This window comes from Lontra canadensis, unplaced genomic scaffold (assembly GCF_010015895.1).
Source record: "Lontra canadensis isolate GAN:19392208 unplaced genomic scaffold, GSC_riverotter_1.0 scaffold140, whole genome shotgun sequence".
In the NCBI taxonomy this organism is placed as follows: Eukaryota; Metazoa; Chordata; class Mammalia; order Carnivora; family Mustelidae; genus Lontra; species Lontra canadensis.
The window spans coordinates 2,397,631-2,423,524 of record NW_022631134.1 but is presented as its reverse complement, the minus strand read 5'-3'; the positions used below and the strand labels follow the sequence as shown (position 1 = coordinate 2,423,524).

Genomic DNA, 25,894 nt, shown 5'->3' with positions numbered 1-25,894 from the left:
GCTTCCTGTATGCTAGGCATGGATCAAAGCTATTAATTTACTTAAACTTTACTGTTAACATTGGAGATGGATTGTGTTATGTCCCATATGCCCATATGCTTAGACAACCAGGGAGAGTTAAAAAAAAAAAAAAAAGTGTCATTTTAAAGCAGAACCAGGGATAAACCTGGGTTTGGGTTAATATGAAAGAAGTGATTCCAGCTTGAAAATCTTAGCATCTTGAAGGTAAATTATTGATCCAGGATGATAAATCAGGACGATCTGTGGATTCGGGTGCTCCCAATGTAGAGCTGTGCCCCCTGGGGGTAAACACACATCTATTTGAGAATCACAACCCTGCCTTTCTTTTTCATCTCATTTCTGTGGTCCAGAGGCCATGCGAGCTGAGCTGGTGATGGTAAAAGAGAGAAGCTCCATGATCTTAGAGCTTCCCCCACCCTTTGCAACAGCAGTTGCGAGCTCTGAGGAATCTCCAACTCCTTCTTCCCACCCCCTGCCAATTCCAGGCCCCTGGCGATCTCCCCTTCCACTCACCATCAGTGCAATGCCAATGGGGTTGGCGGAATCGTGGCCCTCTACAGACGGCCACATCCTAATCCCTGAAACCTGTGAATGTTACCTTACCTAGCAAAATTGATTTTGCACATGTGATTATATCAACGACCTTGAGATGGGGAGATTCTCCTGGATAATCTGGGCGGGCCCAATATAATCCGAAGAGTCCTCATGAGAGAAGAGGCAGGAGGGTCAAAGTGAGAGAAGATGTGACCACAGAAGTGAATGTCAGACTGATGTGTAGGACCCAGAGCCAAGGAATGCTGGCAGCCTCTAGAAGCTGGAAAAGGTAAGAAAATGGATTCTCCCTCTAGAGCCTTCGAAAGCCACTGCCCTGCCAATCCCTTGATTTTTAGCTCTGCCAATCCCTTGGTTTTTAGCCCAGTGAGGCTGATTTTGAACTTCTGACTTCCAGAACTGTAAGATAATAAATCTGAGGCGTTTCAAGCCACTGACTTCATGATAATTTGTTACAGCAGCAGTAGGATTGATACAGCAGGATAGAGAAGAGCTGATTTCCTCAGAAGTGTGGATGAATCTTTCTTTAGTCTTTTTGAAAAAGACCCATGGGGGTGCCTGGGTGGCTCAGTGGGTTAAAGCCTCTACCTTCGGCTCAGGTCATGATCCCAGGGTCCTGGGATCGAGCCCCACATTGGGCTCTCTGCTCAGCAGGGATCCTGCTTCCTCCTCTCTCTCTGCCTGCCTCTCTGCCTACTTGTGATCTCTGCCTGTCGGATAAATGGATAAAATCTTTAAAAAAAAAAAAAAAAAGACCCATGTTAACTTTGTCATTGTCTGTTGCAAAAGTGGGAAATTTCCAAATTTAGCTTCAGAAGACTCATGAGAGGGAAGGGCCAGGGTAAGAAAAGAAAGGGGTGACACAGGCCATCTGGGCCTGCCCATGGGGCAGTGTTATCCTAAGTGACTTTTAAGGAGATTGGAGTGTTTGATTGCCAAGGTTTGTTTGGCCTGGTGATGAAACAGGGGGCTCCGTGCCATTGGATGGCATCACCTCCCTTTGTCTCAGTTTCCACATCTGTAGAATCAGGTTCATCTTAACCACTACCTCAGAGGGATGCTGTGGGCATTCGAAGATTTCCTGTCTGTAAAGCGCTCAGAACAGTGCCTGCCACATTATACACTTTATATACAATTTCACTGCTATTAACAGGCATGACAGATAACCGTGCAGCCGGATTGGTAGGGGCCTCATATGTTTAGAACATGTTCAGTGACATTCAATTCAACAGATTTCTTTTCTGCAGGGCTGCTTGGAGTCTTTACTGTGATAAGGGTCACCTTATGCCGTCAAAGTGGAAGGGAAATGCTATGGCAAGTAGCATTTCTCAGACTGCTTGAACCCCCAAACCCTTTGTGATTCTGAACAGTCTCAACAGATCCAATCTATTGGGCACGCTGTGGGAAATTCTGCCCTGGAAAGTTCTGTGGAAGGAAACCTCAGTTGCTGTGTCCAACTCCTAGCCTCCTGCCCCTGGTCCTGGAGCCTCCATCCAGCGGGGGCCAGGAGAGCCTTGTGACTAGCATCCAGAGTTGAAAACCAGGCCTTCCTCCAAGTTCACCTCATGCTGGGTCGTGGACTTCTGGCGCTATCCATGTTCTCGAATCTTGTCAGTAGGGATTCGCTTGGCTCCTGGGGACTCACTTGGGAACCTGGCATTGTTTCTGCACCGTGACACTTGACAGCTTCCAACCAGGCAACCTGCAAATAGTTTGGAATACAGTCAGCTCACCATTGGGGGACCAAAGGGTTCACCTTCAAAGTAATGCTGATAATTTGGCAGCAAATAACCTAGAACTCATGTATAAAAATAGTCATTATACTCCACAAAGTAAACAATTTTCAAAGAGGAATTGTGTGAGTATTTTATAGGTTGGAAGTAGAACATTTAGTTGTGTTCATTCTGGGACATATGTTTAAAAAAAAAACAAAACACCATGGTGTCAAAAAAAACCAACACAACAAACACACTGTGTTGTCATTACTTAACAGAGGCACACCTTGTATATAAACACAGGAAATTTAATTTCTGGGGAATTTCATTTCAAGAAATCATGCCTGACTCACCTAAAGACACCTTTCAAAATAGAGATACAACATTTAGTTAAGCTCAGGCTTTTTTGTTGTGTTTAGTTTTGTTTTGAGAGCTATAAAGAAGTAAACTATAACCCTCTTTATTTTTAGCAGACACCTCTAAAAAACCTTGAACAGTGTTCTATTTATAAAACAAAGGGTCTGTTTTCATACAAACTTGCTTAGACTCTTACTAGAAAAAGAGCAGGACAGGGAATCAGAAAAATGAAATGTTTCTTTTTCAAAATTTCTTGACTTCATCAGCAATTATTTACGAAATGAGACAATTGACCTGATTTTCTTTTTGTCTAATGAGAGGTCACCTGGAGGTCGATAAATTATGCTTAATATTCTGACTGAGGAGTTTGGAACCGAATGAGTAACATGCTGGGGGAAGAAAAATGTGAAATTTGAAATGAGAGTACATCTGGCTTTTTTACGCTGCTGAGGGAAAGACAGCAGACCTGAATAATTCTCTGGTTAACTTATTTCACTGTCACCTTATATAAAACACTTATAATTTCATCATCCTTCAAGGCATTTAAAAAAAAAAAAGAAAGCTTGGTTGAGTTAATTCAATGGTTATAAATGATTCTAGAAGCTGAAAATAAGTGAACCAGTTCCATTCAAATGTAGTGTTGGGAGCAGATGGGTTCCACCATCCGCTTTATCTTCCCGATAAATTATTTCCTGCTAGTCCTCTAGTCTTTACAATAATAATGAAGTCAACATGGACGTAATGCTCCTTAGGTGCAAAAGCACCCAGCTAGGAACTTTAATTTTCTCCACAGTGTATCAGTGAGGCAGATACTTTAATTATCTCCATTTTACAGATGAGCAAACTGAGACCACAAGAGGTGTTAGCTAGCGCCTACTTAGGACTCAGACTGCGGAGCTACAAGGGGCAGGACTGCCCTGTTCTTCTTTGAACCAACAGCGCACCCCTGCTGGGTGCCAGGGTCTTGCTGTGGAGTCAGATGCTGATCTCTCTTCTGTGTTTTCATGGCAAAAACCTGAGAAAGCTTGGGACTCCAGGGAAAACTCCATCCCACCCTAAACCAAAAGAACAGCTTTCTTCTTTTCCCCAGTCGTTCCTCATCCTAGGAAAGCTTAGATGTGACCTCCTTCAGATTCTACCTGGTATCTCCATTTGCACACCCTGCTGTCTCTTTCCCTTGCACACCCCCTTCCATCTCCAGTGCCAGTCTTCGCCTAACACAGAAGCTGGGGTGCAGGAAGAGTTCAGTAAATGTATGATGAGCGGAGTGAAAGGATGTGCCTACATCCAGATTGTTTGTAGATTTAGGCACTGAGCTCTGCTCAAACACTATTGTGTCTTAAGAACTGTCTGTGTTGCTACTTAGTCTTGATAATTAGCACTTGCCTAATATACATTATTGGATATTCCAAAATGGTGATTGTCTTAACCATTTTTGTTTTTATGCAGAGTTGAGGATATACTTGTTGCCAATATTTTGCACTTATAAATAACACTGCAGTGAAAAGCTTTGTGTGTGGCATTTTTACTCACTTTGGGTGATCTCGTTAGCGTATAAGCCCTAAACTAGGATTTCTGAGTCATAGTACAAATACTTCTGTGACCTGTGCCAGTGTTGTGCAATGTAAATATAACATGAACTGAATATGTAATTTTAAATATGCCTTGATAGAAAGTGAAAAAAGGTAAAATTCATTTAATACCCTATTTTATGTAACCTAATAAATCCAAAATATTATCATCAAAACATGCAGTCGGTATAAAAATTTAGATGTTTTTACATTTGTTTTTTCTGTGAAGTCTCCAAAATACAGCACGTCTTTCACATTTCTAGTACATCTCAAGCAGACGAGCCACATTTCAAGTGCTGAGCCCCACAGTGGCTAGCGTATCTGGCAGCACCGGCCTTCAAAACATAGAGTCCAATATTTTTAAATCACCTTCGTTTTTTAAAAACTCACACCTTCATCTTTCTTGCCCCATTCCGACCTCCAGTCACACATATTACTTGGAATACATGTTGGGCGGTTATTATAAACTCTCTCTTGCTTTTTTCATTATTATGAATGTTTTCTAGACATCTGTTATGTCACAGGCATTGTGCCTATTGGGACACAGATCTTAGGGTCACCAGTATGAATAGGGCATTGCTCACTATCCATTGGGGAAGATAGACAAACCCATAACACAACTTGGGCAACTTGTTGGAATGAGGTAGGAAATAAAACACATGCACACACACAAGCCAGTGATAATGCAGAATATGATCAATTCCACAAGTGACAGTAAAAGTATTGAGAGGATCCGGGAAAGCTTCTTGGAGAATATGCGAGCTGGGCCTTAATGGGCTCAGTCAAGTTTTAAGGGGCAGAAATAGGGAAAAACAATGTTGCCTGTGACTGTCTCGTTATCCCAACCAGATGGCAGGTGGGGACGATCTCGTGTTGCATTTCGATCTCCCGGAAGCGCCTTTGCCACGGTCTTGCAGTGGAAGGGGCTTGACAGTGGTGGCTGAGCCCAATTAATAATCTATGATTGGCTGGCACGGTGAGGGAGACACCCCTCTCTGTCTGCTTGCTTTAACCTCTGAATTGAAGGGGCAGCTCCAGCTTCTCCCTCATCCCTCTGATGGTGCATACCGCCAGTCTGCTCTCAGAGTTTTCTCACTTTGCTAAATCAGTCTGGACTGCAACTAGTCGTTTAGAGCCAAAATGGTAGATCAGTGGGGGCCAACACTTTAACTTACGTCTGACCTCCTTGTCACTTATTCCAGCACCTCTGAGCTTTTCAAGCAGCACAAACAGGCAACACAGACAGCCGGTGACATGGGAATTAGAAGGCACTTTCCCTTTAGGTGCAACTCGCTTATACCGGCCTCTGTTTGACAGCCTTGCGAGTTTCATAAGAATTGTTGTCCCTATGGCACAGTGACGGAAACAGGAGATCAGAGAGGTTATTTGCCCAAGGTTACATAGCAAGTAAGTTGGAAGAGCCAGGGCTGGAACTCCTGTCCTCTGACTCTGACTCCTTGCCTTCTCATTATCTGACGCTGACTCCTCTGGACTTAACCATTAGCACTCCCCGCTTTTAAATGGATCGCTCTGATTCTTTGGTATTTACATTCTAAATCTGAGCAATGGAGAGAAGGTACACCTTGTGGCCATACAAAGAAGATAAAGTAGGGAACAAAGAGCCAAAGGTTTGAAGATAACAAATATTTATAATGATGTTAACATTCATGATGATGACAAAAAGAGCTAAATTTAATTCTTAATGTCGGGCAAGCATCCTGCCACATGCATTGCATATATTGTCACATCCAGTCCTCACAAGGAACCTGTGTGTTGCCATTGTTATCTCCATTTTATAGATGGGAAAATGAGGTTCGGTGGAAGAAGTTGCCCAAGGTCACACTATTGGTTAGAAAGCAGTCCGAATTTGAAACCAGACCAGCCTAAGTTTTAACCCTGCAAAGGTGTTCATTACACTACACAGTTCTGTTCCTGCCATCTCAGCCGAAGGGGACCATGGGCAAGTCACTAAAATTCTGTATACTGTTTTCTCTCAAATGAATACCTTGCTCACCACTTGGGCTTATCCTGAACTAAGCAACATGGGCATAATTTCTGTTAAGTAAGTGTTATGCAGATAAATAACATTATCCACATTTAAACTGAAGTTCCTCAGTAAAATGAAAAATGAGCCACCACCAACGGAAGAGTGCTTGGCACATAGCAGGTGCTCAGTAAACATGCTGCACTGAGTTACCTGAATGAATAAAAGACTTCTGCTGCTAAAGACACCTTTCTCTTCCCACAAACTGTTTTGGGGGGAGGGAGAGAAAGAAGACAGCCTCCTGAGCAAAAGTCCCCCCAAGTGCTACATCTGGACACCTGCTCCACCCCCTGGGGGAACAGCCTTGCAGTCAGTGTAGAATCTAAGGAGACAGTGAATCTGTCCATCTATATCCAACTTGCATTTGGGTGTATGAAGGTTTTACACCAAATAATTTTTTTCCAAATGATATTAATCATTTTGATTAATGTATTGAAAAAGTAGAAAATAGTAAACAAAGAGAAGGGGAAAAATCACTCTTAATCTTCCTCCCATCCCCAAGCTAACCATTCAGTCTGTTGGTCTGTGTCTTTTTTCTAAGCATTTTTTGCATACTTGAATTCATACTGATGTGCAAATTAAACTTTGTTTCTCCATTGACCATCACGGTAGATACATTTTTTTCATGACATTACAAACCCTTCATGAATGGTCACTCTTAATTCAGTTGACAAATACTTAAGCATTTGCTTTGTGCCAAGTGCTAGGGATAGAGTGGTAAACCAGACTGAAGCCACCCAACTTCCAATCCCCCTTGTTATGTTTAACGAATGACTGCACAGTATTTTATTGTCTACTTATTATGTATTCTTTTGGGATCTATTTTTCTGGTGGCAGGCTTCTTGCCAGTGTGATCCTCCCCAGCTCTAGCCCCATGGGCCCCTCTCCAAAATGAAATAGTATAAAAAGAAACCAGCATTATTAACATAAATGTGTGACAAGGCACACTCACACAGGCACATTCTCAAATATCTAAACATAACAAAATGTAAAATCCTCTGGTTGGGGGCACAGATTTCATGGGCCATCCCACCCGTGAAGATCAGTTCTTTTTTTTTTTTTTTAAGATTTTTATTTATTTATTTGACAGAGAGATCACAGGTAGGCAGAGAGGCAGGCAGAGAGAGAGGGAAGCAGGCTCCCTGCTGAGCAGAGAGCCCGATGCGGGTCTCCATCCCAAGACTCTGGGATCATGACCTGAGCTGAAGGCAGAGGCTTTAACCCACTGAGCCACCCAGGCACCCCTTAAGATCAGTTCTTGAGTTCACTATATAACAAGACAAATGCCACTAATCCTGAACACACTTTCCCTCCTTTTCTTGCTCGTTTGGAAATCTAAGTTAGGAAACCCTTCCTCTACCTACTGGGTTTCTGTGACACGTCTGCAGGGTAGAAAAGGGGGAGAGGGAGGTGGGAGGTACAGATGCCCTCTGCCAAGTTGCCTGAGTACTTGGCAATCTTCCTGTCTCCTCCCATCCTGCTTGTCCTGTGCTTTGGAACCAGCGAGGCATCTGACACACATTGCCCTCACCAGCTCAGTCTTCACTAGCATGTGGTTTTGTGTCTTGTGGTCCTGGCTTCAGCTGCCTGGCCTTGTTAAGGAGTATGTGGGAGGAAATGGAGGGAACCCCCCCCCAAAAGTCCTGTCAAGTAGGCTCCCCGTTACCTGGTAGCCTGGGGGCCAGTCTTCCCTTGAAATTGCTGGATTAATTCTCAGATCATTCTGGTGTTCCCCAAGTTCTTCTGAAATTAGATTACTTAGAAATGGAGGCCTTCTGTCCAGGGCAGCCTCACCTGTGAGATGGCAAGCTGTGAGTTTATCCTGGAAACAATATTCAATTTTGGACTTCCCGCATCTGCCTTGCCAGAACCTAGCCCACGACAAGCCTTGCTGGTTGACAATAGGTTATGTTTGTTGAATGAGTAATTGCCCCACGAGTACCCTACTGAGCCCATCCTCACTGGGCGTTCAACTCAGTAACCACACAGCTTCACAAAGCAAGGGACCCCATGTCTCCCTATGGCCAAGCTTCATGCCTGGCACATCCTAGACTTTCAGAAACCTTCGATGAGAAATTGGATCTTGTGTAGCCATACCATGGGATAATATTGAGCCATAAAAGGGAGTGGATTTCCCGCTACATGCTGTGGTGTGGGCGAACCATGAACACATTGTACTAATGGATATAAGCCAGAGCCAAGGATAAATGTGGTATTCTGCTTCAGTGAGACACCTGCAGTAGTCCTGTTCAGAGACACAAAGTAGAACGGTGGTTGCCAGGATCTGGAGGGATTGCGGGGAGAGGGAGCTGTTGTTTCATGGGTGCAGAGCTTCAGTCTGGAAGGAGGAGAAAGTTCTGGAGCCTGGATAGTGGTGGTGGTTGCACAATGTTGTGAGTGTACTGACTGCCACTGAATTATCCACTTTTAAAAATGGCTAAAGTGGTAAGCTTTATGTTATACATTGTTTACCAAAATTTTAAAAATCACCCAAAAAGGAAAAAAAAAAAGGAATGCTGCTTTTCTTATCTCCTCTTCACCATCCACTGAGCCTCCCTTTTTCTTTTAAGCCTGGACAGTTGGCTGATCTCCATCTTTGAGGATTTCTCCCTGCTGGGGGTTAAAGGGCAACATGGGGCCCATTTTCTGGTCTGGGCACCCTGGTACTGGTCCTCTAATTTCCTCAGCCACAAAACAAAATGCTGTTTCTGGATGCACCTGGGCATTCCCCAAATCTGCTTCACCTGCCCGCCAAAACAGAGTTCCTGCCCTGGCCTTCCCTCTACCCTGTCAGGCTCTTTGCATGGTTGATGAGCTTAGCCTCCCACACAGCCCAATGGGAAGGCAACAGATGCTGTAATGTTATTTTTAATAATTCAAGGCACACCACATTGGAAAACAGGTCATAGTGGGGTTTTGTTTTGTGCCTTCCCCCCTGCCCTTGTGTTTTGTTTTGTTTGATTTTGTTGTAAGATTTTACTTATTTGCGAGAATGAGAGAGAGAGAAAACGAGAAGGGGAGAGTCAGAGGGAGAAGCAGACTCCCACTGAACAGAGAGCCTGATATGGGACTCGATCCTAGGACTTCAGGATCATGACCTGAGCTGAAGGCAGTTGCTTAACCAGCTGAGCCATCCAGGTGCTCCCTGCCCTGGGTTCTTAAAGCAAACTCCACTTACACCATCTCCTTTCCAGCAGGGGAAAGGAAAATGGGTAACAGAGGCTGAATTCTGACACTTGTACCTTTATTCGTTACCAAAAAGAGGGACACAGTTGGCATGTTTGCAAAGGCACCTGTCTTTAGTTTATAAAGCCCCTGCTTACAGCTCAGGGGCCTCAGGGGCCCCCCGCAGGTGAGATTTGTTCCTGTGCGGCCCACAGCACACGGACCACGGTGTTCACCCCCGACGGCCCTTTATCAGATTAGTGTCTGTCTTCCTCCCAAAGCCCTCAAGAAGGCAAGAGCGCGTTGCAGAGTCACAGAGAAGAGATGGGACTAGACAGCTGGTGTGAGAGAGAAGCCGGCCGTGGCCTTTCAGGCAACTGCACCCGTGGTTTGGGCCAACCGGGCTTCCCAGGCAGCTGCACGGGGCTGTAAGTCTCGCCCTGAAGCTAAGCCGTTCCTCTGTCCCCTAGCCGAGGCAACTGGTGTGTGTGTCTCCTCGCCGCGCAACGGGGGAAGTTCCTCTGAGGGCCAATGCATCTTTCTAATTGCACGGAAGGGTGACTTCCGGGCTACCAAGTGGAGGGACTTGGGGGACAAGGCTGGCTTCTTCACAAACTCTAGAGCTAAGAAGAGAGAAGGAGGCCAGGGAGGGAGTAGGGCAGGTGTCTGCCTTTCCTCTGGATGTTCAGGATGACACATCTGGTGCCAGGGAAGCTGCGATTTCCAGCTGACGGGAAGCTTTGCAGTCGAGGGCACATCCTAGACTGAGGGCTAGCTGAGCTGTCAGGTGAGCTGGAGATCAAGAATTATCGTGACAGCTTCATGGCACGTGAAGGGGGCTGTGTAGTGCGGTGTGATTTTAACCAGCGGTGGTTAAATTAGCTTCTGTTGGACCCGGTGCGATGTACCGTCGGAGACGGGCCGACGGCGCCTGGGAGAGCGGGGCGTGAGCAAGGTTGCAATTCTGAAGTGTGTCGTTCAGAAAAGCGGCTGTGTGTGGAAACTGTGTGTGGAAACCCCTAGCTTCTGAATCCTGCTTCACGGAGATGCCAGGCTACGGCGATGGTGTTAATTAGTAGCTCGTGCATGCTGCCAGTGAGCCTCTCCAAGCGCCCTGTTATTAATATTCCGAGGACCCCAAGTCACCCCCTTCCTGGAACTTTCCCAATTTAAGATCCTGTCAAAATCTAACCACCTGTGGTAGCCAGCTAAGCAGCCTTGACTAACATTTTGCCCTGTGCTCTTACATTCCACGGGATTGTCTATGCAGGACTGAGCCAGTGAGCGAGTGCCTGTTTGAAAAACTTCCACTCAAAAGTGACCTGAGGAAGCGCCTTTTACTAAGTAATCAGCCAGAGAAAATCCGGCTCCATCGAGCTATCTAGCCATGCTTGCCTATTTATTGGGGACTCTTCAAAAGTCTGGAGCAGGAGGGCCTGTTATTTGATGAGCTGAAGCTTGGGAAATTCTAGAAAGAATTTCTAGTAAAAAAGTAACATGAGCGACTCTGTGTGTGTGTGGGGGGGTATACACCTACATGTATATTGCTGATATATCTTGTATGTAAATTAAAAGCCGCACATTAATACTTTGTGCCAGTATTCTGCCAAAAGTTTTGCAGAAGTGATCTCACTTTACCCACATAGGCAGATACTCTGTTTCTGTTTGCAAGATGAAGAGACCGACAAGCGAGTAGACCTGGGACTTCATTCATCTGGGATTCCATAATCCATGTTCATACCTCCAACCTCCATAACAAGTGTGGTAAACAGAACCCCCCAGATCCTCGAAGCTCTGAGTGACACGGCCAACATACCAGCTGTGAGCCCTTGCACGTTACACCTTCCATGTAAGCCCACCAGGCTCCCAAACCTTAATCTTTGCAGGAGGCACCTAGAAGTCTATTAATAGCAATCTCGAGTCTTTGTGATGCAGCCTGCCCAGGGCTTGTCTGAACCTGGGGAATTTGTAGATGTTGACCAGCAAGTACCAGGGCTGTGAACCTGAGTAGCCCCTGTGAGCAGAACAGGACCTTCTCTTTTCCCAATCCTGCTTTCCCGGGGCGTACCCAGCCCCCACTGACTTGGGTAGGAGAGTGTAAACAGTCATTCACCTGTCCTAATCTCAGATTTATGGTCCCGCAGCTCCCTTCTGCCCGCACCACAGCGCTGTGTACTGCAAACACAGATGACCTTTGCAGCGATTGCATCTCAACCCAGTTCCATATAGAAAACCTGTTTTGTGTTGACATTGTTTGGAACAAGTTCTGCCTACATTAACTCCCTTAGCGCCTGCCCCTGGACTTTTGGCCCTGAGAAGCCAAGTGACCCTAATTGTGAGAGCAAGGGGGAGGGAGCCCTGAAAGCACCCGCAGCTTCTGTCCATCTGAGTCTTTGGTCCAATGGCTTCAAGCAGCTGTAGTGCTCCCCTTCCTTCCAGAGTTTTCTAATCCTTCTCTGTAAGGGGATGGGTTGTGCGTTCTGATTGGCCCACGGGCAATAGGGCGCTTTGTGGGACATTTTCTTACAAGTTGGTTCCCATGTGGTATTTGTTAGTCACAGCTAATTACTAAGTCCTTGGTTGAGGCAATAGACATTGTTCCTCTGGATGCCTCCCCCACCTCTCCCCCCTCACCCCCCATTGCTACAGAATAAAACCCATTGTGGGGCACTGGAGGTTGACTGTGCACACATTTTCCAGTGAACCCCTGATGGGCTCACTGCTGGGGTTTCATGTTTCAGGTTGAAACTCAACTGGATAAAGCATTATTCATTGATACTGACACATTTGGTCTCTGCTCTGTGCACCTATTTCTTCCACACTGGACTTGGTCCCTTATAGGCAATTTCGGCAATTCATTGAGAGTGAGTCACAGTATTTATTTAGAGCATGGATAGTCTGCACAGACTTAGTGAATGTTAGGATTTCTTGATTACAGAAGGACCATCAAGTGCCGGGTTTTGCTGGCTTCGCTTGGAAGCAGAGGTCAGAAAGGAGGAGGGAGCTCAGGGAGTGAGCAGGTTCAGAGCTCCTTCTTCCCAGCCCTCCAGCAAGAGCACCCCTGCATGTACCTGCTTTGGGTGTGGGGCTCCTGCATGAGATTTCTGCAACCTACAAGCAGTCCTGAAATCCAGTAGTCAAATCCATGGACTCATTCATTTTTCAGATGAGGAAAGTGGCCCACTGACCATCCCTCTCTTAACTAACTCACGTGAGTTAATAAATGGATGCCAGAATGAGAATAAGCACATAGGTCTCTTCTGTGTGCCCCTGTTTATTAAAGCCATGCTGGGTTAATTCTGGCACACATCACTGGCTGCTTTCCCGATTCTCTGGCCGTTGTCTTGTGGAAAAGGCCTTATTTGGAGGATCTAAAGGAACAGAAAATATCCTATAAAAGCCATAATAACATCATTGAAGTCACATTCCATTTTTGCTAAGAGCCACTTCGATCACACAATACCACAGCACCCCCTGAAGCTGAGCAGTGCACAGCCTAAGCGACTGTATGGAGCGACCCTGTTTTTACTTTACAGGTGTGAAAGCCAAGACCACAATTGGACTAGAAAGTTTCAGTTCAGACTTGTGCAAGGGAACTGAAACTTTCTAGTCCAAAGCTGGCTTTGGAGACGGCAGATCTGAATCTTGAATCTGGGCTCGCTACTTAACCAATCCTAGGAATATTGACAAGTTACTTGATATCACTGATCTTCAGCCTTTTTATCTAAAAATAGAGCTGGCAGTACTCACGGATTGTTAATTCATGGATTGTTATGAGTAATTAAGTTTAATAGTCTATGTTAAAACCTCTGTGTAAAGCATATCAGGGACTAGATAAATGTTCCTTTTCTTATAATTTAAATTCTGTCTCACTTCATACATGTCCATATAGGCTTGAGTCAAAATGAAAGCCAGATATTTTTAAAGTTTACCCTTAACTTGGAAACTTCTGGATTTTGTCACAAGTTTAACATTAACCAAATAAAATTTGGGGTATCCAAAGACAATGGGCCTGTCTTACTCTTGCAAAGCACTTATAAAACGGAGCACTTCCTGGGGGAATAGTGCTGTGGGTTTCCCGAGAAGCCTCTGCGAGAGAAAATTAGAAAGACTGAAAATTGAAGTCTTATTCCTATGACTCTGGAATCCCCTGGGATGACCTGGGGGTCCAGAGGCTGACTGCCCTCAGACAGACTCTGACTGAAATCAGAGCTCCTCATTGTACCAGCTACTTGGGTGTGCTTGGGTCGCTTTCAAGCCTTCTTTATTTGCCATTCAGACAGGAACCATAGGCCCAGAAGCTTGTTTTCAAAATCTAGGAAAACAGATGTTTTTGCTTATTTTTCTCTTTCTCGTGCCAAAATGCTCACTGAGTTTTCACTGGGTTTTGAACTTGCCATTTTTTTTTTCTTTTTACTTTTAAGACAAATCATGGAAAGGGGTCACTGTAAAATGAACAGGAAGGGTGGGCATCCCAAACTGGGAAAGGTCTGTTTCAGACTCTAATGAAAATGTTTAAGAACCTGAAGGTAGGAAGTCCTAGAAGGTAAACGGACGCAAGATTGGCTCATTGAGCCCTAAGAGGGTCTACCTCGCGTTACCCTCAGGCCTGCGATGTCTGTGCCTCCCTGGCAGCCTGGGATAAGAAAGCAAGTGCTGCCTTTTCCTCCGAGGAAACCAAAAGCCCAGCGTCTAGCTGAGCAGGGGAGCGAGGCTGAGAAGAGCTGTGCTGATTGGCTGCCCAGGCGTTAGGTGGTGCGCTAGGTAAGACCCAGTGCCGCGTACAGCTCCTCGAGGGTAGAGACGGCTCAGACATTTTAGCCACTGTATCGGTATCCTGTTGGCTGCTGTAACAAATCACTACAGGTTTAGTGACTTGTGACATCTATTTAGGATCTTCCAGTCGGTCGGTCAGAAGTCTGGCTAAACTCTGGATGTCAGCAGGGCTCTGTTTTGTTTTTTGTTTTCGTTTGTTTGTTTGTTTTTCTGGGGGCTCTGTGGGAGAATTCCTTTTCTCTCCTTAACTTTTCCAGTTTCTGGAGGCTGCCCACATCCCTGGGCTTGTGTTCCTCCTCCTTCACGTGCGAAGCCAGCAACAGCAGGTTGAGTCCTTACGTTACATCACTTCCTTCCTCTCTTCTGCCTCTCTCCTCTGCTTTGGGCGACCCGTGGGATTACCCCCATGATGATCCAGAATAATCTCCCCCATTTTAAGGTCAGCATGATGAGCTCCTGAACTCCATCATCAGCATCCTTAATTCCCTTTGCCATGTAGGGTCATAGATTCACAGGTTCCAGGGATCAGGACATGGACATCTTTCGGGTAGGAGTGGGGGTGGACGTTGTTGCCTACCATAAGTACAGAAGTCGTTTTCACACTAAATATGACAATTTTATGTATTAGGACTCTTTCACTTGTGGGAAAAAACCTAACTCAAGTTAATAAAAATATTTTATTAGCTTAAATACTTGAAAGGAAATGTATGATTGGCTTTAGGTACAGGTGGATCCATATGTCCAACAAGGTCATCCGGGTACTCTTGTTTCTTTGCTTGGCTTTTTTTCTTTCTTTCTTTCTTTTTTTCCCCTTTCCTTTTTTTTTTTTTTTTTTTTTTTTTTAATTGGCAATGGTTTGATTCTCAAGCACAGGCCCTCTGCATGGTGGCTAAGCCAAAGCCCCCAGGCAATTCCAAGCCTACAGAGTTCTCAAGACCCAGGATCCCAGAGAGGAACCCATGACCTCTTTTTCAGTAGCACCAGCAAGAGCCTGAGGATGACTCCCAGCTTGGCCATACGCACATCCCTAGACCAGTTTCTGTTCACGGAGATCTTAGAGCAGTGATGAGCCAGCCTTAGCACAGCACATGTACCGAGAGCGGGAGGGAGAGGTTCTGCAAAGAAAATTCAGAGGCCGTTACCAAAAGAAGAGTGAAAGAGCTGGACAGGCAGACACCACTGGTGTCCACTCCACGCTCTCATTGCTGGATTTCAGAACCATGCACCTGATCCCAGCTCAGAGCTCATTTGGCTTGAAGCAACAAGACACTTAAACTTAAATGAGTACTGAAGAAGCTCACCCAGGCCAAGTACTATGTCAGAAGACGAGTTGTGTGATAGCTGAGAGTATATAGGTTTTGGAACCAGATTGTTTGGGTTCATATCCGGCTTACTGGTTGTGCTTACTTAAGCTCTCTGTGCCTCAGTTTCCTCATCTGTAAAATGGAATTAGTACTAGTAGCTACCTCATAAGCTCGTTGTGAAGTTTAAATGTGTTAATACAAATAAAGTGTTTAGAATGGTTTCTTGACACAGGGTAAGCCCTTGGCAATTAATAGCTTTAAAAGTTATTATTGTTACTCTAAGTAAACCCCTGAAGATGGCTTAGGAACTTGGAAAATAATTATAGGAACCAGGTCAGATACTTTCTTGCTTTCACTTTTTCTAGCTGGGGCCACACAGTCTGTTATCTCTGGAACTTTCTTTCAAGCACATCAGTGGGAACTGAGGTTTTTATTTGTAAGATGAATTTTCACATGGTTTTCAGGTACCCTCCTTTCATTCTGTCCTTTCCTACACCAAATGAATGCTGCGTCTGTATTTCCGTGTTCTGAGTCTTGAGAGAGTCTGATTGTCTGGCCCATGACTGGCGTTAAGTAAGAGTGCAACCTCGTTTGGTCAGTCGACAGACCAGGTTGACTTGGACACAGGGTCCCCTCTTCGGCACGGAAGGGCCAACTTAAGTCGAAGAGGAAAGTTCAGCTTATCTAGAAAACTGACCAGCTTATCTTTTGCATGTATGTGTTAGCAAGTGAGAGTTTTCCTACAGGAGGGGAAAGAGTCATTTTTAAAAAATGAAGGTTGTAACTAGATGTTCGGGAGGACAGCCCTGGGAACCGCTTTGTTCTGACGTGATTTAGCCGGTAGCATCTGTAGAGAAAAAATGGTTATTCTCTTGTTATTAAAAATGGTTGAGGCATGTTCAGCACCAACTAGAGATGCTCCCAGGAGGGACCCAAACCCATTCACTTCTGCATGAAGTGGTCAGTCTCAGAAACTCGCTCCTAGAGCAGAAGTTGCGGAGAGGGTGGACTGCTTCCGTTCCCTGTCAGGAGAGCGGATTCCAGAGTGACCCCCAAATCTTCCTTTTGATGACAAGAGGAAAAGCCCACCTTTGCTCTTTGTTCCCTGTCCCCCCATCAGAGCCCTGTATTTTTTCAGCTTTCTCTGTCCAGCGTATTTAGAACATCTCCGTGTACAGGGATTCGCACTCTGCCTTCTGACCACCAGCTTTTTCTCCAGGCGCGTTAGTAAGAATGCTCCTGGTGAAGCAGTGTCACGGTGATCCGGGTGGTGGCGGGGGGTGAGGGGGGGAGGGAAGGCGTCCTGATAGAATTTCTGAGCTCTGAGATACTGCAGGAAGGGTGGAAATGCTTGGGATCAGAACTAGGCATCTTAGGAAGTGTGGAGATTTGGAGGAGAAGACAAAGCATTGTTAAAATTTTGATAGAGGTCTGCTGGGAGAGTCTCCACTGTAGAGACTCGTGTGCCCCTCTCTGGTTGAACAATTCGGCTCCACACTTGCTTTCAAATGCCTTGGTTTTGAAGCAGTCAACAAAAAAGCATCCCGCTGCCGGGGCCAGCCCTCAAAAAGAGAAAAGAGAGCAATGCACACCGTGGGGGGAATGTGCGGGAGAGAAATATTGTCGAGCGGAAACGCGGCTCTGCTGGCCTGATACCGTGTGCATTATCTCCCCCAAAGGACCCCGTGGTTTAATGGATGGGGTTTTAACCTGCCCAGAGGTCAGTCTCTGCTGGACAAGTGGAACCTCATACCTGAGGGCATCGACATACTCATGACACACGGACCTCCTCTAGGTAAGTGAAGCAAAGGTTGTCCTTTTGTCATAAGGGATGCCTTTTTTCATAATAATGAAGCATAATAAATAATGCTTCAGGGATAGAATCCTTTTCCTTCAAAAAATAAAAAGCGAACACAAAAAGAGAAGTCAATGTCTTTAAAAGAAACCAGTATGATAATTAAACTCAGCAGTTCTGCTGGGCTTACAGGTGTTCTTGAAATTAAATTTTTTTATTTCGTTGAGTCAGGGAAAATCAAATGAGTGTGGAGCACCACAGCCTTTTGAGCTCGATCATTTATTTTAAGAACTGTACTCACTTAGGAGTGAGGGAGGTGGGGTGGGCAATGGAAGGCAGACACAGACCTCCCAGTCACAGGGCTTGTGAGAGAATGAAATGATGGAAACTTTTGTTTAAAGTAGCTCATTTGGGGTGCCTGGGTGGCACAGTTAGTTAAGCATTTGGCTCTTGGTTTCGGCTCGGGTAGTGGGATCGAGCCTCACATTGGGCTCTGTGCTCAGCGTGGAGTCTGCTTGAAATTCTCTCTCCTTCTCCCTCTGCCTCCTTTTTCTCTCTCTGTCTCTCTGTCTCTGTCCCTCTCTTTCTCCTAGAGATAAGATAAAGTAGCTCATTTTTCTTTTCCATATAATAGATCTAGGAAATCTTTAAAAGTTTAACACTTGAGCTGATTGTATGAGCAAAGAATTCTTTTTTCTTTTTTTTTTTAAAAACCTAAGGTGTTAAATAAGGACTTATGTTGAAAGTTACTTAGAGACAGTCATCCTACAGAATCCTTGAACCCACATCCGGTTTAGATCACCAGCATGCTTCAGAGCTACCTTTAGTTATGAAGATTATGGCCTAGAAGATGATTCTTTGACTTATATGATTATCTTTTAATTATTCAAGAACTTGTGATCTCTTTGGCTTAGCCACAGAACATTTTTCAAACGTGCCTATCACCCTGGTCCCCATCTGTCTGGTATCTATTATGCCAGGACCCTTCCTGTCCAACAAAGGTGTCCTCAAGATATTAAGATACTTCACTTTTTTAGTAGGAGAGTTTTCTTTTTCTTTGATTGTGGTAAAAAAAACACGTAACATGAAATGTGCACTCTTAATAAATGTCCACATGTATAGTAGTAGCAAGGTTTGGTTTGGAAAAAGGAAGAAAATACAATTATTTTCACAATTTTTCCCTTTGGCTTGGGTTGTTGTCCATATCACTTCCCTCCTCTGTCAACCTGAAAAATAAGAAAATCTAACACATGTCCCCTACTGTGAATTTAATCTTTGTAAGTATTGTTTCCTCCAACCCACGTAGGGCTGCTTTCCTTCTCTTACCAGGGGAGTGCTCTGTGTTTCACATAGAAATAGTCAAAGGGAGGACCCAGGTGTGAGTTATGGTGGCACATTTTAATGATAGGGAGACAAGAGAAGAGAAGCCAGCTCTGTTGCACATAGGGAGATTGTCCAGATTTGCACAAGATCTAGCACTTCCTGACTTTTTCAATATTTAAGAATTACCATCCCCATGCTTTTTTCCCTATTTCGTCCCATCCCATCCCATCCCATCCCATGTTTTAAAAGATTATACTTACCAACAACAAGTATCATCCATAATTCATTAATTTCCCTATTTTGCAGTCATTAGAGACTAACTCCTGAATGGCTAGCTAAATATCTGATTAGCATGAGTTACCCATCGAGACCTACAGAGAGGGCATCCCAGCCAACTTGATCCTTTTACTGAGCAGCCTCCTTGGGTACAGACATGATTCCCCTAAGGTTGTGTATTGTAAATAAGACTGGGATATTCTCACCACAGAAACATCCACATGACTCAAGTGTTATCTGGAACACAACTTTGGACAGAACAATTGATTGACAGATTCATCAAACCATTAATTTTGGTACAGAAGCCAATGGCAGTAGTAATAAGTCTGAATTCTAGCCTCCAAAGAATTCAGACATCCCAGGAACTTTCCACAGGGAGCCTACCATCCCTCTCTCTGTAGCAAACATGGAGTAATCTGGAGAGGGCTATGCATATGGCAAAGTGAGTTCTTCCTCAAGAAGTTCCAAAATAAAAGGTCAGGCAATGTTTTCACAAGGTGAGGTTGAGCCTTAATCAGTACATTATTGGGATTCATGTGGAAATGCCGGATTGGGGTGGGAGATGAAGATGGGCCCCACTGAGGAGGAAAGAGACTTTACTCTATGAGTAAAGCTCTATGAGACTTTACTATTATGGTAGAAACAGGCTGCCTTTCTCAGGTTGATTATATATGAATTAGATATTTTCCCCCTTCGAGAAAAAGACATCCATGAGGGAATATGCCAGAATATGCCAGTCACTGTGGATTAAAGATTTTTTTTCTCTGATTAACAGTTTTGAAACCCCTGGTTGAAGTTTTATGGGGCCCCCATTTTCATCTGATGTTCTTTCCAGCCTCTCCAGCCATTTCCCAACCTCCACGTAACCTATTTGTACAGAGATGCTATATTTTCATTTCTACAGTTTCTTCAAGCAAAGTGGAACAAGCTTATCTGTCCATTTCTCCTTGATCATTTCTAAATAGCAGAAATCCCCTAATGAAGCTATGGTCTGGATTCTCATGGATGACGATTTAGCTGTTAGTCCCACCTGCCTTCTTTATACCCACCCTGCTGAGGCGTATGGGTTCCATTTTGACCATCATCATTCAGATACCTGACTTGTGCTATAATTGATGTCCGTTTTTATGGATTTTCTGCATTAAGCATGGAAGTAAGCGGCTTTTACTTTAAAGGTAGTCAATTAGCCCCAGCTTATGGGATGCCGCCATGAGGTCACGTTGGTGCCTATTGTTAGAGAGGAGACTTGAGGAAGAGCTGGACATTTCCAAGATTTGGTCAGCAGGAACCAGCAAGGGTTAAGAGCTGATATACCTAAGGACAGCTGGGTATCTTGTGGCCAGTTTATAGACAGCCCTTCCTAGCCTGTCTTCTTTGAGCCATCTTAGAGGTAAAGTGCTATAAGAAAGATATAATAAAGGAGAAAGTAACTGAATTGTAAAAGAAAGAGATATTGCAGGAACTGCCGGGAATACATGTCATTAGGCCCATGAAAATTTGAAACCAGGGCCGCATAAATCAAATCCCTTACGAAAAAAAAAAAAAAAAATGTTAATTAACAGAAAGAAAAAAATGGAAACCAAAAAAAAAAAAAAAAAGTTTCAAGAACCTAAAGAAGACAAAGTGACAAGTGAAAAGTTCCTTAAAAGCCATTGTGAGCTTTAATGGAGAGTCTAGGATTACAGATAATGTAATAAACCTTCTGTGAGTTATGGCTTCCTGAAAGTCTAAATGAAACCTTACCTGAAGAAGGAAAATTAAGAGTATTGATTGCATTTTGCCCATAGGTTTTCGAGACTGGGTTCCAAAGGAGCTTCAAAGAGTGGGCTGCGTGGAGCTTTTAAACACCGTCCAGAGGCGAGTCCGGCCCAAGCTCCACGTTTTTGGTGGCATCCATGAAGGTAAGATCAGAAGAAAGGCATTCACGAGTTGCTGTGTCATCATCCGTGATCTCATTCCAGAGTGGGGACCTCGGCTACCCTGGGAATGACTGGAGCAGTGGTTGTCAAACTTTTTACCAGGGACAGAACCCTTTTTTAAGGAGAAGCACCTGCGTATGACACTGATGCGTGTTTGTTTTTTTTTTTAAAGATTTTATTTATTTATTTGACAGACAGAGATCACAAGTAGGCAGAGAAGCAGGCAGAGAGAGAGCAGGCTTCCCGCTGAGAAGAGAGCCCAATGTGGAGCTCGATCCCAGGACCCTGAGATCATGACCCGAGCCAAAGACAGAAGCTTAACCCACTGAGCCACCCAGGTGCCCTGATGGGTGCTTTATGTGGAGCTGCTCTCTCTGAAGCAGAGAGAAAGTGGAGAGAAAGAACTAGGTTTGGTTCATCCTGTGGAAAGCCCAGCACTCCCCCAGGCGACTTCTGGAATCTCAGAGCTTCGGGGAGGAATGTTTACTAACCACCAATGGAGAGCAGACTTGAGGTCAAAAAGGACATATTTTTTTTTTCTTTAAGATAGAAGAAACGGGCTAGATATTAGACAAAATAACTTCCGTGGCCTCTTTCTACCTGTAAATACTGTGTTTCATATGGAACACACGTGAAGACCCAGGAAGACAAGGCATTCTCTGAAACAGATAACTTGAGACATGCAGTGAAGGTTCTAAACAGCAGCGGCAGGAACCTGCACATTTGCAGGTAGTTGTTTCCTTACGAACCTCAGAAAACCCTTTCAGACTTCTCAGAAATCATCAGCACTCTTAGGGTCAGGCTGAGGCTAAACAGAATAATTCAATCTCGCCTTAAGGGGAACTGGTCCAGTTGCCTCTAGTTCTGCCTTTCACGGTAAGCTGGAGTCAAGTTCACAGAACCCGAAAGCCTCCCAGGAAACTTGACGGTTCTAGGTTTTGTCTTTCCTTCCTTTTTTAAGTGAGGGTTTTTAGACACGTACAAAGCTGTCCTTCAGCAGGCCTTCGATTTCCTGGCCCTACCGGTCTCTTCCAGTTCCGGGGGTTTTCGTGCTGTGGGTGCGTTTACATAGTAGGCAGCTGCTGTATTTTCTCCCGCTCCCCCTTACAGCTTGTCTTCCGCAGTCATTTATGAATCTGCAGGTGAGTTGCTGAGGCCTCTGTGTCTGATGAAATGAGAAAACAAAGTGTGCTGTTCAAAGCCCACAAATCCATTGGCTTCTGGGTTAGGCGTGGATTTAAAAGCATTATGTATTGAAAATCATCCTACTAATGCCTGAGAAAATCCAAGGGCAGGCACCACCCGAGCGCATGGAATGCTGGGGTGCAATTTCCCAAGAGTGGGCATCGTCCTACCCTGACTTTGAGCCCTAGTCCCAGAGAAGGGGGGACTTCTCTAAGGCATGGTATAGGATCCGTGGGGGGGGGGGGGTGGGAACGCGTGTCTAACCGGCATTTCTGGGGGACAGTTATCAGGCTTGAATTCCTGCAGCATGCCTACAAGTTTGTATGTCATCCTTTTTTTTTTTTTTTTTTAATCATTAATTAGCTTTAAGCTAGCCAGACAATTGGGGAATTCCACTGAAGTCCCAAAATAATAAACTTGCTTAAAAGGGAGGAGATCATATTCAAATAAACTTGTCTCACTTTTATTCACTTAAGACAGCTGAAGAGGGCAGAGAGAGGGCAAATACCAACCTCTTGATGGAGAGAGATAACAAGACTTTATGACCCCAGAACTAAACAGTGCACATTTTAAATGCCTCTTTTCTTTTCTTAAGAGATTTTTCCATTGACCCTCATTAAGCTCTCCACAGGCTTACTTGGACACATTTTAGCAAATAGAAAGAAAGAAAAAAAAAAAAAGGAGAGGAAAGGAAAAAACCTCAGCTATTTCTGTAAGTCCTGGTAATTTAATTTCTCACGTGCATATTTTTCTATTCCACAAGAACCTGATACCAACATAGAATTACAAACTTAATTCTAGAGGCTCTAAGGTAGGTATAAGGTCCAGGGAAATGTGCAAACTTGCAAACATGCTGAAAATGTCAACAAATTAAAAATTATAAAAGGGAGTTACATACCGAAGACCCAGAGGAACTTTCTTAGTTTCCTTCCAATAGGTCATGAGAGATTTATGTACTGCATGCAGGAAGCCTTCTTGCTTGAACCTCTGGTGATGTTTCTGCAAAGCACTGGGAAAAGCGATTACTTGGCTTATATGAATGAAACGGAACTCAGTACCAAAGCCACACAATTCGAGGGAGATAAGTTCTGGTATTGTTAACTTTCACTGAGGCAGTTTAGAGATTATCTCCTAGATAAGGAAGCTACACACCTACCCCTCCTAGATCCCAAACCAGGGCTCTTTCTCTCCACACCTGTCCCGAAGCCCGTGTGGGGTTTGGAGGTGTGTACCCTGTGGAATCCCTTTACTCTTCTGTTCCTAGAACTCAATAATTAATGCAGGGCTTTGAAATGAAAATCATATTTTAAAAAGAGGGGGAAAATTTTTTTTTTATTTATTCACACTACGAAAGAAATCACAGTCTTTCCCTGACAAATCTAATGCTTAAGTAGAGAAAAAAAGAATCACTTTTCTTTGAAGTGAGGATTCTCCCTTTAAAGAAAACAGAATGTAATTGGAAGGCAGCTTCCGAAAGCTGTTATCATCTGGGGAGGCTTCATTGAATCTCATCTCACTGCCCACTGGCAAAGATTTTTTTAGTTTTCCTTGCGTGACAGCTCACCACTGAGTCACTCTCATTTGTATCTATTACAGTAAAGCATGACACTCTGTCTCCACAGGTTACGGCATTATGACCGACGGTTATACAACGTACATCAATGCCTCAACGTGTACAGTCAGCTTTCAACCGACCAACCCTCCAATTATATTTGACCTTCCAAACCCACAGGGTTCCTGAAGCTCCGAAAGCCCAATTGGAATGTGAGGGAAGGTCTATAAACTGCCATTTTTCTAATTATAAACTTACATTCTCTTACTTGTTTATTTCCAAATCCTGTGAGTTCTTTTTGTAAATTACTGGAACACAAATGACGCTAGAGGTTGTGCTTCTCCTTTATTTTATTATTATTTTTTTTAAATGGGGCATCCATTCAAAATGAAAGGAGCATTGTGAATTTGTAAAATGACTTCGTTTTCTCAAAGGCCACGCCATTGTAAATTGTTAGTATTCGCCAAAGGACAGCCAAGCTTTCTTTTTAAAAAGGTGATGAAAGTCTTATTTTAATATGCTTTAAGCTGGAAGAAAAAGGAAAAAAAAAAAAAAGAAAGAAAAACAGGTAGGTAGTGTTTTAAAAACCACCCAGATTTGCACAACTGTTTAAGAGTATTGTTTGAAGTGTTTTATTTTTTGATGTTTTGTTGTTGTTGTTTTCTTGGTAACCCTTCTTTTTTGCAGACATGGCCTGGATTTATAGCAATCTTTTCAGCAAAAGTAGGCGTGGAAAAGACTTCTCTTCACACTCTCACTATAAAGAAAGCTGCGTCCAGGGAAGAAAACGGCCCTCGTTTAAAGGATGGCTTAGCTAGTGAGATCTGTACTGTGGTTATACAAGATCTCATTGTTTGTTTGTTTCTTTTAAATTATTTTAGCTTTAAAAATATGGAAATGGAATCTGTCAAGAGCAGGTATTTCATACAGTTAAAAAAACAATTGAGCGTGCAGACTCCTTTTCAGTATGGATTTATATATATAAATATTTTTTGTGTATTATGACTAAGTTAGGAGTTTAATATTGCCAAGGACAGTACAACTGCAAAGGGATGCTTTATAGCAGGGCATCAGAAGTCCAAAGGGGCTGACACATTGTCTCAGAACTCAAGGTCTCAAAGAGCTTGAGTTAAGTCTAGGTACAGTTACAGGCATGTACAGACTTACGTGGATGCAATGGAAGGTAACTAAAATAAGGCTTAGTCGTCCTTTATATTTAAATACCCTGAATTGTCTTCTTACTTCCTCTCCCTCCCCCCATTTTGCACTGTGTGTCGATGCAATCTTCACTAGCACAAAATATTGTCGCTAATAGTCATTTCTGTTTTCCCATTGTAAATGCTGTTGAGCTTTATTCTATTTTATGTTATCTTGTTAATGAAATTTAGGAAAGCAGTTGTTTCTTTTAAATTTATTGTGATATTCTATATCTAGCGGCCTTTATATGCAAATAAAATTGCAAGATTTTTAAATCTGTCCTGTTTGGAGGGTAGGAGGATGGTGCTTTAGTCCTGGGGAAGGGGTAGGGGGATTTATTCATATGCAACATTAGTACTGCCTTCCAGAAGAATTAGAATAAGTGATTTTTTTTTTCTGATTTTCAATAAATTTTTATTACCCACCATTCACAGGCCAGCAGGTAGATCGATAAGGCACTCAGTCTCCTCTTTCCTTCCATCACACTGTCATCTATCTTGCCGTAGGCTTCAGAGGGTGACTATTTTGTCTTGACCATTGTGATTTCTGTAGGAAGGGTCACGTGCAGTGGAGGCTGGGGATGGTTTTGTGGTTGTGTGTGTGCTGGAGAGAGGGTGAACCAGTGGGTAAGAGAGTAACCACTACTCGGTCTCGTTTGTCCCCAGGAGCTGTTACCGTTGCCCCCTCGCTGTTCTTTACTTATGTCCATCGCTAAAATGTTATGGCAGCCAGGAGTCAACAGGCACAATGGGGTGTGGTAAACTAAATAATATTTTCTGTATTTTCTCTGGAACAGCCAGTGAAGAAAAACAACATGATCTCAAAACTGCAGTGTAGCCCAAAAGTCTACATTCCAGTGCCCATTGGATCATATTCTCACAGGTCTTCCTTTCCTCCTTCTGTTGTGGACTCTTTGGTGTAACTGATGAAAAGAATCCTTGATTTCAGTACCCGCTGGGTAGAGAGAATGTTTTAGGCCAGAATTCCAGCTCAGACTCACGTGTGTAGCCATCTTAATTGTTAATATTGATTAAGTGTCTTGGCTGCCACCCAGCGTGTGTGGTGGACACTTTGGTCTGAGCTCACAGAGCGGACACTTGACCTTCCCAAGCAGAGGTGGTGCATGACCACAGTGGCCATGA

The 25,894-nt window shown here is 44.0% G+C and overlaps 1 protein-coding gene across 6 annotated transcripts in view; it reads left to right on the top strand.

Moving 5' to 3' along the window:
* Nucleotides 1–25,027, top strand: part of MPPED2 (metallophosphoesterase domain containing 2) — a 175,854-nt gene extending 150,827 nt beyond the window's left edge. For all 6 annotated transcript variants that reach the window (XM_032843418.1, XM_032843421.1, XM_032843419.1 and 3 more), the window contains 3 exons: nucleotides 17,185–17,300; nucleotides 20,687–20,800; nucleotides 23,626–25,027. In XM_032843418.1, coding sequence (XP_032699309.1) covers nucleotides 17,185–17,300; nucleotides 20,687–20,800; nucleotides 23,626–23,744 — 349 coding nt within the window. In that variant the 3' untranslated portion in view covers nucleotides 23,745–25,027. The remainder of the gene's footprint in view (nucleotides 1–17,184; nucleotides 17,301–20,686; nucleotides 20,801–23,625) is intronic.
* Nucleotides 25,028–25,894: the final 867 nt, after the last annotated feature.